The following is a 19,263-nucleotide window of genomic DNA, read 5'->3' as shown; positions in this document are numbered from 1 at the left end:
TTTCAAATGAGAGTACTTATTAGCAAAACAAGCTAACTGCTGAGCTAGCCAGCGCTCTTGTAGCCTGGTAATAAGTCACACCTTTGTCTAATCTGATCTACTGATATATGTATACATACACCACCAGAAAGAGATGCTTTTTATTGTCATCACCAAGCCTCCGGTGTAATTTTGTCTTAATATGTTCATTGTGAAGGATCACAGTAGAAAAGGTTGATTAAAAAAAAAAATAAAAAAAACACCCTCAATTTTGCAAAAACTAAATAGAGAGCATTTTTAGCTTTTTCGAAAAAGAGTGCGCAAACGGGGAGATGAAGACACATTTATTTTCCACATCCTCGTCCTACCTCCCGCTCAGCTCCTTCAGACTAGCCAGCAGCAGTTAGCAAACACCTGGTGGAGCTGCGCATCTGCTGAGCTCATCATACGAACTACTTCTGAGTTCTAAAAATGTTAAATACTTAATGAAGGAACTTTGTTGTGGTGACTTCCTGAAGGTGGCCTTAGAACCTCTCAAAGAGACAGAGACAAAATGTTCAAACTTTAACCTAAAATATGTGTTTGTTTGTTGTGTGTATATATGTGTGTGTGTATGTGTCAGTGAGTATTTGTTGTCACTCATGTTGTGCCGACATAAAACTATCACCCTGCTGGAACATTTCCTCCTTATGAGACGTTAGCTTTATGTAAGTAGTAGTTAAGGTTAAGGTTGGAGTAAGTCTGAACGAAAGGAATGTCATTTCGTCTGCAGTCCAAGAAACATAGCTGTTTACGTGTGTGTGTGCGTGCGTGTATGTGTGTGCATTCTTAATTTACTCACACACACACACACACACACACACACACGCACACACACACACACACACACACACACACACACACACACACACACACACACACACACACACACACACTCATTCACATGCTCGTACTCGTCCTGGCAAAGCAGTTCTCTTCAGTTTGACAGGTTTAACTTGGATCTATTTTTGGCCCGTGGTGTCCTCAGCTTCATGACCAATGCGCACACACACACACACACACACACACACACACACACACACACACACACACACACACACACACACACACACACACACACACACACACACACACACACACACACTTGGAGATGAAAACACATCCATGCCAGGTTCTGCTCTGTCACTTCACTACATCTTCTCCTCAGCCAGCCGGTAAATCCCTGGGCTGAATATTGCATGAGCAGCTGAGCGCTGGAGGGCCTCAGGCAGCCGGCAGAATAATGGGAAAGAACCAGCGGCAGATTGATTATAGTGTGTGCGTGAGTGTGTGTGTTTGTGTGAAACTTACACACCTACCGGTTATGTTACCTTGTTTTTGGGTTGCTGCAGTGAAGGCATCAGAGTAATATGTGTAGTAATGTTGAGATGACGCTAATTATCCTCGTTATTTTCATCCCCCATCAAGACGACGGCCTCGGATCTTCAGCCCGGCTCTGCTCACTGACCGCCCGCCCATAATAAATAGCCACCAAGTATCAAAAAGCCATATTTCCCAACAGGGTAGCTAAGTTTCGAGCGAGCTGACACAGCATGGCCGCTTTCTGCGCTCTCACACCGCGGCGCAGCATGCTCTTTAAATGCTTATTGTAAAACAAAGCACTTCCCTTTGTATTATGAAAAACAATCTCGCTGTTTGTGTGTGGCATGCAAATGGTACGGGAGGCATGGAACCAATGTGTTAGCCTGGTAAAATGCAGAGCTGCAAATATCCAGTGGTTCTTGTTGGGATTGGTTTGAGTAAGCAAACAGCTCCAGCTGCTCACTGGAACAGTGAGATGATTCTCTCTACTGGAACACAAAGAAAGGCAAGAAGACAAAGGAAAACTCTAGGACTGTCAATGTTGATGTGTTAACGTTGGGATTAATCTAGAAAGTTTAACACGTTAATATTACATGATCGCATTATCTATTTTGACCTAAAAGTCTCTCTCCCGTGGAGCGTTACTTAGTTCAAAGCGTCGCCTTACGTAGTCTAGTACTGCGGTCAACATTGCAGAGTTGCAAACTCGAGTGAAAAGGTGATGGAGAGTCAGACTGGTGTGTTCAGCGGCAAATTTCACTTTGAAAGACACTGAGATGGATGTTTGAATAAAACTGAGGTAGCGTATACATTCTGCAACAATGAATTATCGCTCTATTAAGCACAAGTAGATTATAATTAACTTCTCTAAATTAACATTTGAAACAAAATGACTTCTGTCAAGCCTTCCTGAATATGAAAACCATAATCAGTCAGAATCTGCACACGAAACCAGCTGAAAATGTTGTTGCATCAGGCTCTTACTACTCTGTCACCGATGTTTTTCTACCTACGGTGTGTAGGCTAAGTTCTCTCTTTTTTCCTCATTTGTTTTCAAAGATTATTTTCTTCGTTTTACTTTCTTGCAACCTGAAAATTTGTTGGTTTTTTTTAGAACGTGAGCTAGCTCTGTGTTGGACTGAACAATAAAATGCTTCTCTTTTTACCTTTAAACATAACCACCAATGACAGCAGCCGGGACTTTAATGCACAAACACCGTTGCTCTTCAGCTGGTTCACAGATGCAAAGTCATCATTACATGTGTGCTTCGGCTCGTGAGGCAACACAAACCCGTCACAAGTTTGGTGTGACGGAGTGAAACTGTCACAAAAGGCAGAAAGGTGCAAAAAAGAAGTGTCTCAAGGAATCATTTTTAAAAACAGGGAGAGGAAGAGTAATTCGCTCCCAAGCTGCAAGCATCAGCAGATTACATCCTCCCAGTTTGAGAAATGAGTCTGCAGGCTATCTTAAAAAAAAAAAGAAATGAGCAAACATTTTTATCCATCAATATTTCATTAAATATGACTTCTTTTTTTTTTTTTTTTTTGCTTTAGTGGATATTTTTTAATGATTGTGCCATCAAGAAACAAGGTTCACTTTGGATAAAGCTTAATTATTTTCAAAATCTATATCCTCTAAGCAGGTAGCTCTTTACTTTGACAATCTACTTCTAGTAAAAAAAAACAAAAAAAAAACACAATTAATCTAATGAATGAAAAATTTCTCTTGTCATTGTGGCGATAAACCACTTGTGTTAAAAAGCAAAAATTACACATGAAATATCCTCAAAATAACCAATAAAATTGCTAAATTGTCTTTGATTCTAATGGCATCTGAAAATGTTTACTAAAATAATACATGAAATATATTCTATACAAAATATTACAGCTCCTTCAGTGGGAGGATTGTTTCTTATACAGGTTGTCTGCATTCTTTGTGGATATCTTAAATTTTTTTACAAATGTAAGTTGACCTTAAATATGATCAGGTATTACATTTTGTCTTAACAGGACAGTTTAATCATTATTTTCTATGTATTGTTTTTTTTCTTCTGGGACTCTTCTGTCAGATTCTGCTAATATACCCTTTCTAGCTAGTTAGCTAGCTACATGCAAAAAAGCTAGCTAGACTAGTTTTCTAGCTAGCTAAATAGTTGTCTAATTTTAGCTAGCTTTTTTGCGTCTATCATTAGTAAGTAAGTACAACTTTATCTCAAGTTGTCTGAATGAAGTTTGTATATTGAAATCCCACCAATCTGCTTTTATTAGACTGTTAACTATAACAAGACTTTTGGGGGGTTTCCGCTTGAATCTAGGCTAAAAGTTCAGAAAATATGAGCCCAGAGAAGAGGAAAAGCTCCTGCCTTTAATAATCTTTAGAATTTGTTTTTATGGATAGTTTGAACTAATTGAGTAGGGTAGAAAGCTTTCTGCTAACTAGGATATTTGGAGAACAACATAATCAGTGAGTTCTAGTCGCTCAAAGTCCAGCACCCAATGTTGTACTATGATCTGAGGAAGTATCCTTCCAGTACACGGTAAATGTTTTAAGCTTTTGCTAATAAAGGTAGATCAAAAGCTATTGAATTTTAGATTGTACTTAATTTTTTTGTACAACTATTTTTGGATTAATGCCAAGTTTTTGTTGAATAATAAACAATGCCGTGATTGCGGTAAACTAATGTTAGGCTTTTATTAGACAAAGAACATTGTTGTAAGTCTTAATAAATTAAACATTTCAACTGATATAGAGCATTTTTATCCAATAGCAAAGCCAGGAACAATCATACCTAAGAGGGAACCAATATTGAGCTTAAAATGTTTTAATGTCGATCTAGCAAACTTTGAAAACCTTTGGAGACCCAGACAATGGGTTTAAATCCTTTCGTTGTCACTTTTTCTTTCTCTCTCCAGTCTGTTGTTATTATTAATATCCAGAAGGAAATTATTTGAAAGTGCATCTTGTTTGTCAACTTGGGCTTCTGATCGCAGCAGCTGAGGAAGTGGTAAGGTGTTGGCGGCTGTGGTGTTCAAAGCTCTCTTGCAACATGTCAGACATTCATAGCTGAGGGCGAGGCATGATTAGGGCGGGATAACTCCAACCATAGCTGTGTTGTGGATGTGTTTGGAGTGTGTATAAGTAGCAGGAATGCAGTATTCCTGTGTGATGTGTGCATCTCAGATTTCACTTTGGGTCTGCAGGGCAGGCAGGACACTATGTCCCTTCTTCCGCCGCCTCTCATGTCTTAGCCTACAGAAGCATCTCCCTTCAGTATTACTGTATGTTTTTTTTCACACAGTGACAACACTAACTCTCATCTGCTGTTGCTGTGACAGCTGCAAGGTGCTTTCTCTTTCTTTTGCGCAACTTTGAGTAGGTGTGATGTGTGAACACCTTCAAGGTGCCATAAACACACAGTCGTCACTGTCATTTTTGTTTTCAAAACCAAAATGATAGCAGCAGAAAATGGCAGGCTGGTGACAAAATTAAATACAACTGTATCCCACAAACCGTTGTTTCTCTCTAAAATAGTAAGGACTATAAATACATAGAAATTCACAGTCATTAGGTAAACTGCACGGCACAGATGCACGTTTTGAAGTATCACATTGGAAAAGGTTGATGGAAAAGGTAAAGTTCAAAATTACTTCCTCAAAGTTTTTATGCTTGAATCAGCTTTCGGCTTTTCTGAACAAAGAGTTGGTTCGCTAAAAGGGAAACGGAAACACATTTGCCGGATAAGTTCTGACGTAGCGAACAGTCGGCTGCTCTCGCTGTTGGAGCCCATTAGAGTTGCATAAGTTGCATTTCTTTCTTTACGTCTCCGGACAGCATGTAACTTCGCCAATGCTAGTTGACATGGCAGAACAATTAGGCTATAACTTGCTCGATAACAATACATTACTGAAAAATCTATTTTATTTGCTAGTTTGCAACCTCAACATTTGACAGTTACGCTTAGCGTAGCCTTGTTGATTCGCTCCACACCAGTAGATGGAAACACGCCTAATTTGCATTTTATTTGTTTCCTTTCTTTTTTGCGACAGAGAAAAAGATGGAAACAGCTAGTTTTCACACCAAATTGTTTAGTATGCGACACTTGGCTGATGAGGCTGAGAGTTGCCGCCATCTTGTGGACAAAATGGAGTAAAATTATGAAGAGCGTCTGATGGAAGAGATTAGAGAATATAGAAACTTGTATAATACATCAACGAGGAAAGATAAGAACTTCCACAAAACAAAAAAATATACATGGAGGGATTTATTAGATTGTTAGCCTCAGCATTTCTAAGACACGGCCAATATTTCCAAATAATACAGGTTGCATAAGAGAGTAGAGGCTTGAAATTACTGAATTGAACAACTTATACGGTCTTCTTGGTACTTGTTGAAGTCGTATCCTTCGCCGGTTTCACAAAACATCCCCAAGGTTTGTATGACTTTAAAAGTTTTGTCTTTCTGGAAAAAGTTAGGTTCCCTTTTTTTTACATTTTCATCTTGAAGACCTGATCTGTTCTCCACATCTGACCTTTTTCAATCACTGGTAGACGAAAGGTTTGCAGGATGGAAGAAAACTTTGATCCAGCAATAATTACTGACATACTCCCAACTCTCTGCTGCTCAGACAAGAGTCCTTGAGACCTCACTATTTTTCACAGAGACTCACAAAGCAGAACACGGGTTAAATTTGAGGGACGGAAAGAAAGACGAATGAGAAAAGTGAAACGAATATAGACAGACAAGATGATTTAGATGTCTGAATTTAGATCACGTAATGTTTTTTTTTCACAAGATGAAAGAAAATGCAAACTTGTTTAGCTATGTGAGTTATATAAAGTGACTTGGCGCTATATTTCACCTGGATTTTAACGAGTACCAGGTGTTAGGAATACTCATCTCTGATTGGCCAGTTCAGGTCATTCGGCTAGAATGTTCAAACAAACATATGAGGTGTAACTAGACTAGTTAAACACGTCACTATGGTAACGTACATCGTACATGTGGTCGGTGCAGATCAAACATCATAATTATTGTAACCATGGGAACCAGACATCAATAATTTTGAGTCTTAGTTGTTCTGATGATGAAAATGTTATAAGTATAGGCAAACCTGAGCATCCATGTTAAAGGTTTGTGAGGCAGGACAAAAGAAAAAGTAGGGCAGGCTTATACGCAGTACAGAAATGAAAGATCACTGATTTAAACTGTTGAAAAGTATACACACCCCTGTAAGATAGCAAGATTGTTTAAAAATAAAGGGGAAAAAAAGACCATGATAAGTCATTTAAAATTATTTTCCATTTTTTAATGACATAAGATGAACCAAAAGTTTACATGCAGCAAATAAAGACATTTTTTTTCTATCTGTGTGAAGTTAAGTCAGACCAAACGTCTCTTGTTTTAAGCCAAAAGTTTAAAACAACTTTCAATATTAGCTAAATGGCCAAAGTAACAAGAGACAGAATTTGTCAGAAATGTATTTATGAATGTTTTTCTAAGTTTACATTAGAGATGCACCGATCCAGTATTAATATCTGTATTGGTACTGATACTGAAAAAAATTCTATATTGGGTATCAGTGACAATGTGTCCAGTCTATAGGAGCAGATCTATTCAGTTTAGTTCTATACTTTGTGCTCTGAGTGACGTCGTGCTTTATTATTTATTTGACATTATATTTAAAATCCCTGTTACTGAACCATTTGAAAGCAGGTTTGTTGATGTTTATTTATTACATTTTTGATTTTTGTTTTTGTCAGTTTCTTCATTATTTATTTCACATGGGCTGTTATATTCCCAATCACACTGACTGAGCAAATTACAGTTATGCAGTTCTTACACGTTTGACCAAGCTTAGTGAAGCTATCGGTCTATTTAAATATGCTGTGCCGGAGCAAAGTTATCAAATAAATTTGTCATTCAGTACATTTATGTCTGTGTTGACAAAAAAAAGGAAACATTTAGGGTCAGTTCAGCTCTGTTTTTCTGTGTCAGATCGGTATCAACTTATACTAAAACTCAGAATGTGTATCGGTATCAGAAGTGAAAAAAGTGGATCGGTGCATTCCTAGTTTACTTAGAGGATGATTATTATCTCTTTCAACCATGAGGGCTGGTGTTTTTCATGAAACCCATTGATTTAGGAAGTGCAGAGTATTTAGCAGTTCTTGGTAAATAAATCCTTGAGTTTCTTCACAGTGCTAACATGGTCATTTGGACTAAAGCTTCAAAACCTGATTGTCGGTTATGGTTGCTGCTCTTAACCCTTTCATGCATAGTGGTCACTACAATGGACAGCTATCTTGTGCTTCTTGTGGATTTTTATGTTATAAATGCCCACAGACCACTGAAGTGGACACTAATGCATCATAAAATACACCATCAACTACTGGCCATCAGCTGCAAATGCAAGAAATTATTTTTGTTAAATCCAATATGGTCGACAGACAGAAAAGCGTGCCGACCGACCCGGTCCCTCCTCCGACTGTAGACGACTCTTGCAGGTAAAAAAATGTAACATCAAATAACCCCTAAAGAACAATACCACTGATGTATTTTTCATATAACAACTTTGTATCTGGAGAAAATTATAATTGATCACCTAAAAAAATAAATAAAAAACTTTTTTACAAAACTTTTTTCCTACATTTTATTATGCCTTAAGAAAATATATATTAAAAAAATTGGAAATAATCCTGACACAAAGGAACGTAATTCATGCATGAAAGGGTTAAAGAAGTTATACTTCAGCTAATTCCTGTCTTCTTCATAAAAAAACTAACATGCATTTTGTTTTTTCCATATTTCTTATGAATAATGTCAGTCAATACGGGGAAGAACGTTTTTTTTTTTTTTTTGTGGGCTACCTGGCCCTTTCCTGCCTGCATTCACGGAAATGTCAGAACACAAGGTGCCTCGTTATGACGCACATCGAAATGAACATAAGAGCACTCAACATATAACGAGACGAGAACTGAGTGCAGTGCTTTACCAGCACACACCATCTGCACTCTGCACCATGGCAACCCCCGACGATTCAAAGTGAACATGAACACCAACCTAATGTATCTAAAAAAAAAACAAAAAATACTGCTTAAAAGATCTCATCAGCGGCGAGCAGCTATGGGTGTGTGAGTTGGCTTTATGTGCAGCATCTGTCGATTTACTGCCAGTGTTGTGTTTCAAACTTTAGAGGAAATCAGATCCGGCTTCGCCGCTGAGTTTGAGCTCAGCTCGGCCTGCCAGGGCTGGTCTCATGTGGTGACGTCCGAAGATCAGGTGTGCAGAGGCTTTCAGAGGAACAGGAATAGAAATCCAGCAGAAGTATTCGCACCCCTTAAACTCTTTTATGTTTTGCTACGTAGTGAATTTAGTTGAGATTTTACGAGGAACACCGATACATGTTGTCAAATAGTAGCAAACTGTAGCAAAAATAAATCATGGTTTTTAATTTTTTGGGGTGAATTAACATCTGAAATGTGTGCTGTGCATTTTCAGTAGACATCTTTTCTCTGATGCCCCTAAATAACATCCAGTGCAACAAATTGCCTTCAGACGTCACATACCGATCCACTTTTTTCACTTCCGAAATTGATATCTAAGGTTTAGTATCAGCATAAAACCAAACCTGAAATAACTTAAAATGTCTGTGTTTTTAGAACACAGAAATAAATGTACTGAACTACAAATGTATAGTTCACTAAGTTTGGTCAAACATGGAAAAACAACTTTAATTTGTTCAGTGCAATTAGGAGTATAACATCCAATGTGACATAAATAATAAACAGAAGCTGACAAAAACAACAGGTTGATTAATTTGGTCAAAAATGAAACAAAATAAACTGCAGCAAACCTCTCAGAATGGTTCAGAAATTACAATTAGTAATATTTAAATATTATGTAAAATAAGTAAAAAAGCATGACGTCGCCAAAAAGCACAAACCATAGAATTACATTGAATAGATCTGCACTTATGGATAGGGCACATTGTCACCAATACTGAGCTAGAATTATTTTCAGTATTGGGATTGATAACGATTTTAGTATTCGGTGCATCTTTATACATAGCTATGTACAAATAATTATTAATTTCATATTTGTAAGGAAGGTGCAGGACTGATTCATGAGCAGGAACTCCAGTTTTGTCCTGTAGTCAGACTTGAAGGGTTTCATCATGTGTGGGAATGTTTGGTCTGCCGTCGCTAATGGCATGCTAATTAGCTTTACATCGTCTAATGAAGGGCTGCCATTTTGTGCTTGAGTGAAAAATCACTCCGCTTCACCCACGGCCTTCAAGAAACATGTGGAAGAGTATAATTTGTCGCGTTTCGCTGTGAGAGCCGGACGTCAGAGCGGCCTGCTGAGGCGAATGCTGAACGGTGATTTGGAATCCAATTTCAAGCCGACACATTCAGAAATGGGATTTTCTCCAGAAGTGAAAAGTTCCAGAAGCCTGGAGATTTCTTTTGTTGAAGGGTGACGTCGATGCTTTGCAGATTTTTCAACTTTTACCTACTGTGAAATGACGCCGCTCTGCTCTCTCCCAGCTCAACTGTGACATGTAATCAAAATGAAAGGATTTATTCTTAAATAGAAGGATAAATCCTCCAGTTTATCCTCTGCCTTATGGTCTGAACCTCTGAATTAATCCATATATGCTTCATATAGTGTAATCACTGCTGAATTACAGAGTACTTTTCTTTTTCTTTTTATTTGAGTGGCTAATCAGTGTTTAAATAATTAGCCACTCGAACAATTCCTTTGGTTTATTTTTTTAAGTTTATACTTTTTCTTAAAACTCGAGGAACTTTTGTTTGATAATGTGCAGCTTTCTGTTTCCCTGGGGTATAAAAAGGATGCGACACCGGCCCATTCCCTTTAGCCCAGGAGTGTCCAAAGTCGGTCCTCGAGGGCCGGCATCCTGCATGTTTTAGTTCTCTCCCTGGTGGCGGTAACAACATTTTCATCTTGTCAATGTTCCTCTCAGGGCTTCTAACGAGCCATCATTTGACCCAGGTGTGTAAAACCAGGGAGAGAACTAAAACATGCAGGATGCCGGCCGACTTTGGACACCCCTGCTTTAGCCACTTCCTGAGAATCCATGTTTGTCTTTTCACGTCGTACAGTGAGTTGGACGGTAAAGGAGAAACAACTTCGAGGCTCTCTGTTGGAGAACTGCAGCGGAAAGTAGCATCTCTGGTTCACCAGGTGTCCATGACAACCATTAAGTCAAGTCAGCGTTTATTTGTGTAGCACGATTCATGGGCAAAGCAACACAATCACAAGCTATACATGAAGAGATTAAAAAAATACTTGTAAAAGTGCAAAAATGCAAACACACACATTGGCATATATTTACAATTGAACAACAGCTTTGGGAGAAAAAAACGAGGTTTTTAATATTTAGGCATGAAATATTATAAAATAGTCATCTTCAGACAAAGAAGAAGACTGAGTACCGTGCTGTTTACAAAAACAGTTGTGCCAGTAATTTTGCTAATGGGAATTGAGTCAATAACGTAAATTTCAATAAATGTTTAGAAGTCTGGACTTTCCGAATACCGGCCATTAGAGAATATGCAACTGTGATAAAATATTTTACAAGTCTTTACCATTAAACATGGCCGACACCGTCTCTGGCTCCTGATAAGGTTTGGCTGCGGCGTGTGTTTACATTCTTTCTGTCTCCGATGAAGTGACACCAAAACAACTTCCAGATGGTTTTTCTGTTGTTTGTGTCAGATGAAATCTGTTGCAACGCCGCTTAGAGGGCCTTTCTGCTTCTCGGCTCCGGGTTCGCCAGAGCATCTGCGTCGAGTTGACCGCTGGATCAGGGATCGGGTCGCCGTGTGTTTCAGCCGAGCCTCTAGGGGGAGGGCGGCTGCAGGGCAACGGAGAAGGACGCAGATTTCTCTGCTGTGCTCTCAGAACAGCGTCTGTTTGGGGATGTGTGTGTTGGTGAGCACAGATGTTAGGTAATGGGAACAAGGAGGCCTTCAGCGAAAGAGACGACTGCTGTTTCTGGCCTTGTGTGACGAGGAAGGAGCAGAGAGGCTGTTCCGGCATAGCCACATCTTAACTGTTTAAGTCGCTTTGTGAGAGACTCTGGGTGAGACCCGGTGAGACATCTGGAGAAGACATTACCGCTTTAACAATGAAACGTGAGAAAAATGCTGCTGGATTTTTTTGGTCCAGATAGCAAAACTTTAAGGGGCGGTACTATGTGTTTTCCAAACACACAGTTCATTTTATAACACAGATTTTGTAACTATGTTACCTTCGGTTGTTATAGAAATGCTGTATATGTCATATATGACTTAAAAGAAATGTAGACAGTCCTGCTCTTCTTGAAGCTTCGCCTTCAGGAAGTCATCACAACATTTCTCCTCTTTTAACCCTTTAACAATGTTTTTATCAGCCTAATACTAAGAAGTAGCTCCTATAATGAGCTCAGCAGAAGGACAGATCCACTAGATGTTTGCTAATTGCTGCTGGCTAGTCTGAAGGAGCCGAGTGGGAAGGCCTGCTCTGTGAGTGATTATAGGAAATTATTCTAATTCCTTGATAAACTGATCTTACATGAACAAACGGCAAGAGGTTTTTCACCACTTCTGCTCCATTTTCTTTTGTAAGTGCATCCCAGGACATCTGCAATTGTTTGGCTGCCGTTGCCCCCCTCCCCCCCCCCTACCCCCGCAGACCAACATCCAGCCACCTTGCATATCTGAGATAGATGGAGCAGTGGGACTGGGATGAGTGGAGACTAGGAAGAATACCAAACAGGAGCAGGAAGAATGCTGAGCATTGTCAGGACAATGCGAGCCTTCTTTTGGCCAGCGTCCATTGTGACCCGGCCTTTTCTCGGGTGGTGTCAGCTGGAGTGGAGAAAGGTCTTCATTCAGACTGCTGGGGGTTCCTTCAAACCTGCCATTGTCATCACTTCTTCTTCTCCCGCTGTGTGTTTTTTTTCCCCCTCTCGCGTCGAGGCTGATTGATACTCACTCGGCTGCAGAGCCGCAGCGTTGTAATTACGCCACTCAGCAAAGCGTGCACTTTCCGAAAGGCCTTCGCCGATACCGCCGCTGCTTGCTTTTGTTCGCCACCTCACCTTTCTGTTTCCTGTTCTCAAAATAGGAGATCTGCAGAGGAGTTAGATTACACGTGTGGTCAAGTCCTAATCGCGGTGAATGTGTGGTTCATCGGTGTATCGTTTCTTTCTTTTCTGCCTGCAGCGGGAGTTTCAGCCCACCTCTCGACGACATCCAATGCCGAGTTTTTTTGTGTCCCAGGGTGATTTAGCCATGATGTCATTCCAAGCAACCACTCTGTTAATGGTTTAATTTTGCAAAGAAAGGGAAGCGAGTCACGTGATAAACGGACCTTTTCTGAACTGCTGGTCTGAATGATTTAGTCAAAGAACCACAGAAATCTCCTCTAAAGGAAATTTCTATCCCCCCCTTATGGGAGGAAGAGTCTCCAAGATCGTGACAGGCTTGTTAAAGCACCTCTTACACACACACGCACACACACACGCACACACACACACACACACACACACACACACACACACACACACACACAAACACACACACTACCCTAACAATACCTCCATCGGTTTGCCAGCAGCCCAATATCCTGCTTTCATTCACCCTTTGCCTTGTTGAAGTGTTCATACCTCTGGATTTCCTCCTTGGGTTTTGTAACGTTGTGACTGCAAACCTGATCAGGTGAATGATGAACGGAGTCATGCAGAGTTATGTGATGAGGAAGCAAAATAATAGTTTAAGTAGCTTTAACTGCTATAAATCTGAAAAGTGTGGTGTGCATGTGAATTCAGACATATTTGGCTGTTAGTCTTTGTGAAGATGGATTTTTGTGTGTGTGCGTGTGTGTGTGTGTGTTGTTCACTGCAAAATAGTTTAAGCTCAAACAGATTGGATGGGGAGCATCCATCCAGGATCAGCCACAGTCACAGATTCCCAATCAGATTTTGTTTTGGGATTTGACTAGGCCGTGCACTGAGGTGTTTACTAATGCTCTCTGAGGCCTTCACAGAACAGCAAGACTTGTACTGAAAATACATTTAGTTTATTTAATAAATTCAGGCGGCATCAATGATTATTTTTGTCATTGATTGTTCATACGATTAATCAATTTTAAAAAATTGTCACATTCTGCAGATTTTTCATTTTAACTTTACTTAGGCATTTTTATGCGATATTAGACATACATTGAAATGTGCCAGTAAACAAATAAATATATTTCTTTTTCAAATAAAATATACAGTGTTTATTTTCTTTTACCTAAAATAAAATGGTAGTATCCCTTTATTGACCGTTTGATCATTTGTAGCAAAGGATTCACCTGCTGCTAAAAAAATTATACTTCTAACATCAACATGCGAAAAGCTCTATTCTCTCTGCTTGGCTTAGCATCAATGCAGTGTAGCACTGATCTATTGATTAATGTTTTTTTTATTAACTGATTAATAACTGAATAGCGAACGGTGTTTAATAGGTGATTATTTCATTTATTTGTTTATTTTTACCCAATTCAAATTGGGTGAAGTTACAAATGCAAGTTACAGCATATTTGAGTCCATCAATAGCTGCATTTTTTTTTTACAGTACACTTGTGACCATACATGGGTACATGGATCATTTTTGAAGCACTATTGACATGATCCCAAATGCCAGCTTTGTTTATAGTCAGTTTTCAGCTACTGTATTAGGAAATGTTGTGCAGTGCCTTCAGGATTTTTTTCTTTTGTATTAACTGTGCTCTGTGTAAGCTGCAACCCACTCTGTCTCTGTTGGAGCGTTCGACTTGCATACTAATAAAAACCAAAGTAAAAACCTCCACAAGGTATAGATGTGAGGAGGTGGAGAAGAACGAACAAGTATGGGGATCCTGTGCTGTTGGAAAGAAATGGCTTCCTGTAAGGGATTGTCAGGTCTTTTTTTTTTTTTTTTCATTCTTGCAGCCACAGTTTCTGGGCATTTATGACTGATAGTGTGCAGTTCTCAGAAACCAAAGCATTGATTAGCTTTTCAGCTCAGTTTTTTTTTTATTTCAGTCTTATACTCATATGTTATTTAACTGTGACATTTTAGGGATTTGAATGATGGCAGCCTGGATAAGCATGAAAATGCAACACGGAGCTAACAAAAAATATGCGTTACAGAACAAGTAATAAAAAATATAAATAACACCTAAAGGGGATATGATGACATGTACAACTGTCAAAAAAAGGCTAAACAATAAAAAGAAAAATTACATCGATTTAAGTTTATTTTTATGATATTTCAGCTCCTTCAAATTCAGATGGATTTGAAGTCGATTAAATCTTTGTGTTTTTCTTGTTTCATCTCTGCGTGTGAGCAAACAGCGTGGCCTCTTTTACCTTTTTGGAGCAAGAATAGATTTCTAAGTAAAGATATGCGGAAGGTTTGAAAAACGATGACAAATATGAATAAAGGTTTTGGCTGAATGTTGAGGTATTTAAGTACTCAGAGGATGAATTGATACAAAAAAATAACATCTCTGAAACATAAAAGAAGCATATACAGTATTTTATTATTTATCCCCAAAAGAAGCGCTTGATTTTAAAGAGCAAATGTTCTATTAGTATTTTTTACCAAGTGTTTGATGTGGGAGTTCAAAGAGAGCAAAACATCCGTCAGGATTGTTAGATGTCTGCATTCAGACACAAAATCAGTCTCTGAACTGCTAGCAGAGGCAGCAGATGGAAGATTAAACACTTATTTTTGTTTTAGCATCCAATTTAATATTACACTGGAGGAAAGGCCTTAACCTCTTATATGCTCCTGTGTTGAAAATATTAATTTTTTTAAGCCAACCAAATGTATCTTTTTGATCGTTCACTAATGATGATTTTTGTTTTATTAAGGTCTGACGCATAGTGTTGACAACTGTGGAGAAGTCAATAAACAGTTTCAGGAAAACCAGTCTGAGAACGGGTAATATGCAGCATCATAAGGAGTAAGATACTCTTTACTAGTCGCTCACTGACAGGAGTGAGATTTTAACAGGTAATCCAGATCTCGGCAGGAAATCGTTTTGTTTTTGAGATGATTCCAGATGTCAGAAAATCTTCCTCATTTCCACAGAGAAGTTCAAAGTGAGTTAGCTCAGTACAGTTAGCTGGTTTTGTTAAGAGACAAATAATACAACAGTAAACCAGCATTATGTCACCGTTGGTAGGCCTAAATCAATTAACTGCATGACGAATTAAAAGAAACTCAATCATTTTCATTTGCTTGATTTTTCTCTTTTCTCTTTTTGCCAAAAACTGAATGATAAAAATCTTCAGTCTGGTGCTTTGAGCTCAACTATCCCTTCTTTTTTTTTTTAAGATAATTTTGTACAAAGACTTCATAATTCATTTTATTTGTTGTTTCTGTTGTTTTCTTTATTTATTGTGGATATTTTAAATGTCTTCCAGTTCCATTGTTTAAATGTTCATTAGAATTTAAAGTTTATTGAGCTTTGAGAATCGGTTCTTGCATTACTGCTCCTTGAAAATGGTCTCAAAGCAACAATATTATCGTGTATCGCAATAACTTCTGGAATAATTTATCGTCCAGTAAAGTTTGTTATCATGACAGGCCTAATGGTTGGTTGGCTCTCTCCTCTGGTCCAGTGTTCAACATTAATAATGACATTTCTGTTGTATGAACTCTTTTAATACCAAACAATGTAACTTGATGAAACTTTTTTTTAATCGTAGAACAGAGGAATTCAAACCAAAACGTTGTTTGTTTTTCAAGTGACAATTTTGGTAATTTACATATTTTTGTACTATTTTAGACACATTGCACCCCTTGTTAATTACTAAACCAATCTAAATCTTGGGCACAATGGGATTATTAAGAAAGTAAGATGTATTCTCATGTCGAATTGTGTTTTTAACTTCTTTAATTTGGTCATTAGTAACAAGCACATTAGCAAAGTAGGTTACATTTTCTACAGTTGCTGCAGAAAGTGATGCTGCCTCAGTGTAGAGTAAGTATGTGATTAGTACAGCATGTGATTAATCTGTGTACATGTCAAAGCAATACCGACGTGATCAATCTGTTTACTCCTTGGAAGACGCCGGCGGGGCCGCAGCGATCTCCTCCGTAAACCGTTCATCCAACTGTTTGATAAACAGACTGACTTGTTGTGTGTGACTCACCTGTTTGTGCATATGAAAGCGCACCAGAAGAGCTGTCTGAACCTCCACCTCTCCTTTTGTCTGTTTGTGTGCGTCTCTCTGCAGACTGTGCAGCCTGACTCTTAAAAAGCTGGTGGTGTTGAAGGAGCTTGATAAAGAGCTGATTTCTGTGGTCATCGCAGTCAAGATTCAGGTATGTACTTCTATGTTTTAGTATATATGTTGAAAAGAACCAATAAATTGTCCAACAAAAGTCCCCTGCGAGCGTCTCATGAGATCCAGTCTTGTACCTCCTAGAATGTTGTGAACATTTTTATAACATTTTCTTCCTCAGGGCTCCAAACGCATTTTGAGGTCCCATGAGATTGTGCTGCCACCTAGTGGGTCAGTGGAGACTGACCTGGCTCTCACCTTCTCCCTGCAGGTAAAGCAGAACAAACACCACCCCCATGTTGATGTTTGGTAGAGGTAATGTGTTTCCGTTACCTATACCAGCCAAGACATTTGTCACATGTCTTGGCTCTACATGTGACAAACGAAGAGCGCAGTGTCACATTCTGAGATGTTATTTCTACGCAGTAGGAGCTTGTACTAGTTTCTGCTTTAGATTCACAAACAGTTAAAACTGAGGTTGCATCAGTTTTACATGATCCGCTCCTAAAGTGAGTTTTTCTGAGGCGTAAGCGAGCCTCCAGACCAGCAGGGGGCCCCCAAGAGAGCATGTTGTGTTTGGTTTTTGGCAGAGCACGGATTTGTTGTATGTTCCAGTTGTGCATTTGAAAACTACTTAGACTTTCTATCTGTTGTCCATTATGATAAATTTAAAAAAATGACTCGAATGACGTTAATAACATTAGTAGTAACGTCTAATTTATGATTATCTTCATAAATCAGACTTGTGTTCCACTGATTTTCGGAGATAGAGACCAACAGAAGAGCAACTAAGTAGTTTATGTTCTTTTCACAAGGAGCCATAATGGATTATAAGGTTGGAGTTGGAGTAAAATCTGCAACTTTCTTTAACGTCAACAGTCACTGCAGCTTCTCTATCGAGGATTTAACCAAGACTTCATGTTTATGACTTATCACGTAGGATATTATAATGTAATATACGTTACTATTTTGACTTGTAATTGTTATTTTATAGAGATTTAGTTAATATCTTGTTCAAAAGCGGACTATATTTGTTGACCTTTAAATATCCCATGATGCCTCAGAAGAAGACTTAACTTAGAAGAAGAAAGACAGACGGAGGATTTTTTTCTGAGAGCTGTTTTTCTGAGATCCGACACTCTAGTAAATCATCCTGGCTATTATCTATGATTCATTCATCCTTGTTTGATTTACTGCAGTTCCTCAGAATAATACGTCTGGCTCCTTATCGTCTCTGGATTAGTCAAACATACAACATCCTCCTCCCTGCACATCTATGCTCCCAGACTTCATCTTTTTTTCTCAGTTTTCCTTTCCACCTTATGCTGGCTTTCTCCTATATCCAACTTTGATCTTCTTCATCCTTGCATTATCTGAGTTTGGTTTTGCATTAACGTGTTCTTGTGTAATAAATTTACTATCACGTATTCACTACTTGTATTGCAATTTAGCCAAAACTGACTTAAATGTAGTCATATACCAACCTGTATCTTTTTCAGCATTGACTTACTTTTGTAAGTTGTTTTGTTTGTGGTTTTTTAGCAAAAAGAAAACCACCTGTTGATCTAAACGTCTCTTTTTACCAGATATTATTGTGTTTTTCAGATTTTTTTTCTTGTTTTTGTTGTCTCTCAGTACCCACACTTCTTGAAAAGAGAAGGCAACAAGCTGCAGATAATGCTCCAGAGACGGAAAAGGTACAAGAATCGAACGATTTTGGGCTACAAGACTTTGGCTGTGGGATCTATCGATATGGCAGAGGTACAGTGTGACCGCTTCATATGACGCTCACTCATCTCCAGTTTGTTCACTTCAGATTTAAAGTTTTGTAAGCCACGTCAGTGTGCGTGCGTGCGTGCGTGTGTGTGAACGGGAGGCAGTAATAAGCCTGTGCTGCTCTTTGTGTTGTCTCTCAGTCTTCGGTCAGGTGGGAGCAGAAAGGTGTTTCAGCTCTAACAGGTTGTTAGTGTCAGAAAGATCAGGGAAACGTAATGAGTGCTAGAAGCTCCAGCTGCTGCTGCTGCTGCTGCTGCTGCTCCCTCTTTAATGACTTCTGGCATTTTAGAGTCACACAGTGCAAGAAAAACCTGCCAAATGCATCTGAAGAATACTCTTTTGTGTCTGACAGACCTAAATTATTCTGAAGCCTTCGCTAGCATTTCCAGGGTGTCACATGATGTGTCTTCTCTTCTTGACTTCTGTTACTGTGCTAGTAAACATCTCAGGTTTAGAAATGTTTTAAACTTTCTTCCTCCCCAAAATCTTCCCCTAATTAGCTGTTTCTGCTGCGCTGTGCTGTAAAATCCTAGTAAAGGACACAGTTTGTATTGTAATACGGAAATTGTCGTTTTACATTAATTATTAAATAAATTTTTTACATGGATTATACTTGTAAAAAAATTATTTGTGGTTAAAGGGGTGAATATGTAAAACAACATCTTTATGCTGTAAGTATGTTTGTACATAATATTCAAAAAATAAACATTTGGGACAATTAGTGCTTAAGGATTCTATTTGGGTGTCATCATCTCAGGCAGGGGCGGTCCTAGCCTTTTTGGTGCCCTGGGAGAACAACTCTTCAAAATGCCCCCGG

At 38.7% G+C, this 19,263-nt stretch overlaps 1 protein-coding gene across 5 annotated transcripts in view; it reads left to right on the top strand.

Annotated features, from left to right (window-relative positions):
- Window positions 1-19,263, top strand: part of pacs2 (phosphofurin acidic cluster sorting protein 2) — a 63,778-nt gene that overhangs the window by 22,924 nt on the left and 21,591 nt on the right. For all 5 annotated transcript variants that reach the window (XM_081603550.1, XM_081603551.1, XM_081603549.1 and 2 more), the window contains exons 2-4: window positions 16,623-16,710; window positions 16,852-16,941; window positions 18,306-18,431. In XM_081603550.1, the coding sequence (XP_081459676.1) occupies window positions 16,623-16,710; window positions 16,852-16,941; window positions 18,306-18,431 (304 nt within the window). The remainder of the gene's footprint in view (window positions 1-16,622; window positions 16,711-16,851; window positions 16,942-18,305; window positions 18,432-19,263) is intronic.

This window comes from Poecilia reticulata, chromosome 22 (assembly GCF_904066995.2).
Source record: "Poecilia reticulata chromosome 22, P_reticulata-male-v2, whole genome shotgun sequence".
Lineage (NCBI taxonomy): Eukaryota > Metazoa > Chordata > Actinopteri > Cyprinodontiformes > Poeciliidae > Poecilia > Poecilia reticulata.
The sequence above is the reverse complement of the archived record's forward strand: the minus strand, read 5'-3'. Positions and strand labels throughout refer to the sequence as shown.